The sequence below is a fragment of the Gobio gobio genome (assembly GCF_949357685.1).
Source record: "Gobio gobio genome assembly, chromosome: 10".
Lineage (NCBI taxonomy): Eukaryota > Metazoa > Chordata > Actinopteri > Cypriniformes > Gobionidae > Gobio > Gobio gobio.
The window spans coordinates 33,488,495-33,494,494 of record NC_137116.1 but is presented as its reverse complement, the minus strand read 5'-3'; the positions used below and the strand labels follow the sequence as shown (position 1 = coordinate 33,494,494).

The window sequence follows — 6,000 nt, the reverse complement described above, 5'->3', positions numbered from 1 at the left end:
AATTTTTACTTCATGACTGGCAGGCAGCATCCACTTAATAAAACAGATTAATAAACCTAATAGTGCTGAAAATAATGATAGTCATATCTAATCTGTATCTTCAAATATAATGTGTTCCAAAATGTATACCAGCGAGCCTCCTTATTCCTCCTAATTCATTGCATGCCTACTGAGAAATCAGCAGTTAATCTTCAAATAAGTGGAAACATGGCCTTGAAGTCAAGCGCTTCAGAAATTGGCTGGAACAAATGACATAAAGAATTACTCACTCCAGTCTGTGCCATGAGCAGTGAAACAAACCATTTGCACAGCAAAACCGAAAACAGTCATTATAGTCAGGCAGAACCGTCAGCAAATACACGCAAGTGCCTTTTCATTATGAACAGGACAACAGATGAAATGCTTCAATCTATAATTAAAACCGGACCGTAGTTCAAATGTGCACAAGCTTCAGGGTTCTGGGATGTATGGAAAAGAAACCTCTTAAAACACGGCTGTGATGAATCAGAGTGTATCCTTAGCTGGTGCAGGCACACAGTGTCTGGCAATGTGACATGCCTGTCTTTAGTGAGACTTGAGGCATTATGTGATGCAAAGAACACTGATTAAGGTCTGTGACCTGGAATTGATCCATCTGGAAAAAAAAAAAGTTTTGAATTTGAAAAAAAAAAAACGCTACTTCATCGGAAACTTTTCCGGCAGTCGCTATGTGACAAAAAAAAATTGTGGACTTAAATTGAAAAAGCTAAATGGTTGTTAATAATAATAGTCACACTTGTGTTGTTCGCGGTCAAAAATTACCGCCATAGGAAATTAATGGAAATTAAGAAATAAGAAAATGCAGGGATTTTTTGGGTGTACAATCTACAAATCAGCCACTATGCAGAAAAAATGTGCACAGCAATGAAGGGGTGACACTCTAAAATATCAAAAGTGCAAAACAGACACACCCACTCAAACACACTCACTATTATACACAATTAACTGGTGTGGCTATAACAATATGGAAAAATTGAGCCGGACATTCATATAAGTCAAATAACTCAAGAACTCAAATAAATGTTCACTTTTGTTTCATTTTTATTTAATGTTGATGTTATGTGTAACAAAATGTCTTTCTCGGTTTATGTTTGACTGTAAAAACTAATGCAAAAACTTTTTTTTTTACTTGACCCATTTTTTTCCCCAAAAAATCTTGACAAAAAGTTTTTCTTTGAGAATGTCAAAATATATATACAAATCCACAACTAATAGAAATAATCATTTATGTCTAAAAACTAGATAATTTATAAGCCTTTTATAAAGAGCTATAATAGGAATCTAGTGGTTACACCACAGTATTACATAAGTTTTTTTAATACTCACACCAGATGGCACTAATCTGCCTTAAAAATAGGAAAAGTAATATTAAAATATAGATTATTTTAAAGATTAAAGTATCATAATTATTGCATAAATATTAATTAGTACCATGGAATTCACAAAATACTAAATAAAAAATGTTACTATACAAAATATATATTACACTGATTTTATTAGTTAGGTCACGTTTGACCGCAAACAACAACAAGTGTGACTGCCAAATGAACAATACCGGAGGGTTAAAAAACAAAACAAAAACATTAACACAAACACAACACTGTGGTATCAGGCATAAAGACGTTAGCAGCAAATCCTGTAGTCCAGTGGGATGGATCGACTTGTTGATCCAGCACATCCCACAGATGCTCAACTGGATTGAGATCTGGGGAATTTGGAGGTCAGGGCAATACCTTGAACAATGTTTAGGTAGGTGGCACATGTCAAATTTACATCCACATGAACGGCCAGACCCAAAGTTTCCCAGCAGAACATTGCCCAGAGCATCACAATCCCTAGTGCATTCTGGTGCAAGTGATCAAGTGACCTTCTTTCAACGCTTCAAGGTCCAGTACTGACGCTTGGGTAGCCATAGGCACTCTGATTGATCTGCGGCTACACAACCCCATATGCAGCAGAGTGCAATTCACTGTGTTGTGACACATTCCTCCCATAACCATCATTAAAATTGTGTGACTTGTCCCATAGTAGACTTTCTTTTGGCTCAGACAAGATGGGATAGACTTCATTGCCCTTGTGCATCGATGAGCCTTTGGTGCCCAACACCCTGTCGCCGGTTTGTTGTTTGTCCCTCCTCGGACCACTGTTGGTAAATTCTCACCACTGCTGTGCTGACCGGGAACACCCTACAAGCCTTGCCGTTTCAGAGATACCGGTCCTCTGACCCAGTCGTCTTGCCATATCAATTTGACCCTTGTCAAAGTCGCTCAGATCTTTATTCCTGCCCATTTCTCCTGCATCCAACATATGAATTACCAATTGTTTGCTTACCATCTACCATCTTACCATCGTTTGCTTACCATCTTTTCAACTAAACATCGAAATAAATCAAATTAATAAACTAAATATAAACTAAATTACTGATCTAATTATTGATCTAAAGCCCTCACTGTCATTGTATGATAATTGAAATGAACTGATGACATCAGCGTTTTCTCCAGAATGGCTATACAGCTGAATAAAATTATGCTGCATTATTTTCCTGTTTAGCACTGTAAAGCTGCTTTGAAACAATCTACATTGTTAAAAGCGCTATATAAATAAAGTTGACTTGACTTGACCATCTAATCTACCCAGACCTTAATATGTGGCCTTGTTAGGAGAGCAACAATATTCAGTTCACCTGTTATAATGGTCATAATGTTTTGGCTCATCAGTGTACTGATACGGTTTGTAATTGTGCTATGCCGTAGCAGGCTCAAGTGGAAATACATCTAGAACCATTCCTTACCATTCTTAGAAACGTTCAGCCCGATCAATAAATTATGACCACTGATAAATTGAATAAACCTTGTTGTTAAATATTATATAAAATAAATTACTTAGTAAAATATATATGATACACACTATTCTATTTAACAACGTAATTTCCAAAATCCCCCTGTGACAAAACAAAATGCAAGGCAAGAAAGTTAAGCTTGCGGTATCAGACAAACAGCCATGCCGCAATTACTTCTAAACAACATGCTCCCTCTTTTTCCATCTTTTCTCAATTTGCAGAAGTGCTGTGGCTCAATGTGGAATGTCAACTCTGGAAGCTGCTTACATGTCAAATCATTAAGTTCCCCAGTGAGTCTGAACTTATAGCACCGACAGCCATCTCTCAACAAAATAAGTATTGAAAAGGAAAACTGCCCGATTTACCGCTCAAAGAGTCAGAACTACTGCACTGAGCCTCTTTAGACCTTTATCTGTTTACACTGTTTACCTCTTTTTAATATCATGATTCTTAAAGTAACTTGCATGTAAAAAGTCATAAGACGGACATTAAATGATAGTCAACAGTTTAAGAATGGAGTATGATTTTAAGGAGAACATGAAAGAAGGGGCATATCTACCATTGAAATTTAGAAGCTTTTAATGCTTTTTAAAGATATGCAGAACTAGATTCTACAGATAAAATATGAATTAATGAGCATGAAGAAAATATATATTTCAATTATAATACTTTATATACTTTAAATTGTTGATAAAAGCATATTGTTTTCTACAAGTATCCTTACATACCCAGCTAATTCAGCTGTACTCACTGAAGTGTTGACAGTACAGTATATAGAGTTCAGCCCTTCTATTTTTTTCCCCTGAAGAAAAGAGACCAAAAGGTTTTGGACCTAGAACTGGAGTGATGCAAATACTTATAAATAGATTTAAAGCTTTGGCAACGTTAAACAAGGTTTCAGAAACGGCCCTTTCAAAAATGTCCAAGCCACTTAAATGTTCAGAAAAGGATCCAATAGGCTCATTCTTTCACTGCCCTCATGCATTCAGACGGTCTCCTCATCTGCATCTCTGCAAATAAGATCAATGGAAATCCAAGAGCAGTAGGGCTCCCAGGAGAAATAAACACAAACACTGCATTGTCAGCTAAACTATAAAGCAGCAGAAAGGCTAGCATGTGGTGGTATACACAATAAAACCCCAGTAAGTGAAAGGAATATTAAATGAGATTCCCCCCCAAAAAAACGTCCTAAACAAAATAATATGGAAAAATCCTCAAGCTATGAGCTGCAGAGGCTATGATACTACGATACTCTGATACAAATTAAAATTAAAGGGTTAGTTCACCCAAAAATGAAAATTCTGTCATTAATTACTTACCCTCATGTCGTTCGACACCCGTAAGACCTCCGTTCATCTTCGGAACACAAATGAAGATATTTAAGCTGAAATCTGATGGCTCAGAAAGGCCTCCATTGGCACAATGCACTTTACACTCTTAAGACCTATATAAGGTACTAAAGACGTCATTACAATCCATGTCACTACAGTGCAGGTTCTACAATAACTTTATAAAGCGGCGAGAATAGTTTTTGTGCGCAAAAAAAACCTAAATAACGACTTATATAGTGATGACCGATTTCAAAACAATGCACCATGAATCTTCGAAGCGTTATGAATCAGCGAGTCGAATCATGATTCGGATCGCGTGTCAAACTGCTGAAATCACCAGACTTTGGCGATCCAAACCGCTGAATCGACTCACTGATTCATAACGCTTCGAAGCTTCATGATGCATTATTTTGAAATTTATTGTAGAACCTGCACTGTAGTGAGATGGATTGTAATGACGTCTTTAGTACCTTTTATAGGTCTTGAGAGTGTAATGTGCATTGTGCCAATGGAGGCCTTTCCGAGCCATCGGATTTCAGCTAAAATATCTTCATTTGTGTTCCGAAGATGAACGGAGGTCTTACGGGTGTCGAACGACATGAGGGTAAGTAATTAATGACAGAATTTTCATTTTTGGGTGAACTAACCCTTTAAAATTAAAAGTTCAGAGTTTATGATCATAATCAGGTAAGATATCACAACTACACACAACATTTCACTACAAGCTATATGTCTCATACTTATAAACCTTTTATTGTAGGGCTGGCTTATGTATCTTATGAATTTCTATTTACATAAATATTATTTCAACTGTTGACTAGACAATAAAAAATGTATATAATATACAAAATAAAGTAAAAAAATAAAAATAAATAAAATAAAATAAATTAAATTAAATAAAAAAAAGACCACCCAAACCTTGCTTAGGTCTTGCTTACCGCCCAGGACTTGCTCAGTCTGAAGATGGGTGCGCTCTGAAGGGCAGAGACCACCGACACCAGAGAGTGCAGGTTATTCAACTCAAGCAGTTTCTATAAACACAGAAGTCACACAGTCTTAATAAACATAATCCACTTACATGAAAATCAGGACCCACTAAATTAAAAGCCTTCTGATTTCCATACCCTCTGGTGCTCTGCGGTCATGTTTGACTCAACAATTTTAAGTTTTTTTTTTTTTTACTTTATCGCAGTGGTATAAATGTTGGTAAAGGTTTTGGTACTGGTTATGGCACTTGCTACTTGTACTTACACACAATAAAAAATAAAAAAATTCACAAGAAGTCACAATTGAGGTAAAATATTACAGCATTGGAAATGAATAGGAAATAAATTATATACATTGCAAACGGTTGTTACGGTGGCCAAACAAAACATTTTAATCTCACAATTCGGACTTTTTTTCTTGATATTGCAAGTTTATATCTCGCAATTCTGACTTTTTTTCTCATAATTAGGAGTTTATATCTTGGAATTCTGACTTCTTTTTTCACAATTGTGAGATATAACTCGCAATTGCGAGTTATAAAGTCCAATTCTGATGGGGGAAAAAAAACATCTCACAATTGCGACTTTATATCGTGCAATTCCAAGGAAAAAAAGAAAAAGAACTGTGAGATAAAAAGTCGCAATTGCGAGAAAAACTTATAATTACCTTTTTTATTTTTTACTCCATGACATGCCAAGCATCTTCTTTAAAATGAGGCCAAACTTAAGTTAAATTTGCTCCAAAATAAGTGGTTAACAGGTAATAAATGGATTATAACTAATGCATAAATAAAATTTAGTACCA

General features: G+C 35.7%; 1 protein-coding gene across 1 annotated transcript in view; it reads right to left on the bottom strand.

Moving 5' to 3' along the window:
* Positions 1-6,000, bottom strand: part of ralgps1 (Ral GEF with PH domain and SH3 binding motif 1) — a 167,400-nt gene that overhangs the window by 108,836 nt on the left and 52,564 nt on the right. Inside the window, exon 8 of the mRNA XM_079827087.1 lies at positions 5,148-5,240. Coding sequence (XP_079683213.1) covers positions 5,148-5,240 — 93 coding nt within the window. The remainder of the gene's footprint in view (positions 1-5,147; positions 5,241-6,000) is intronic.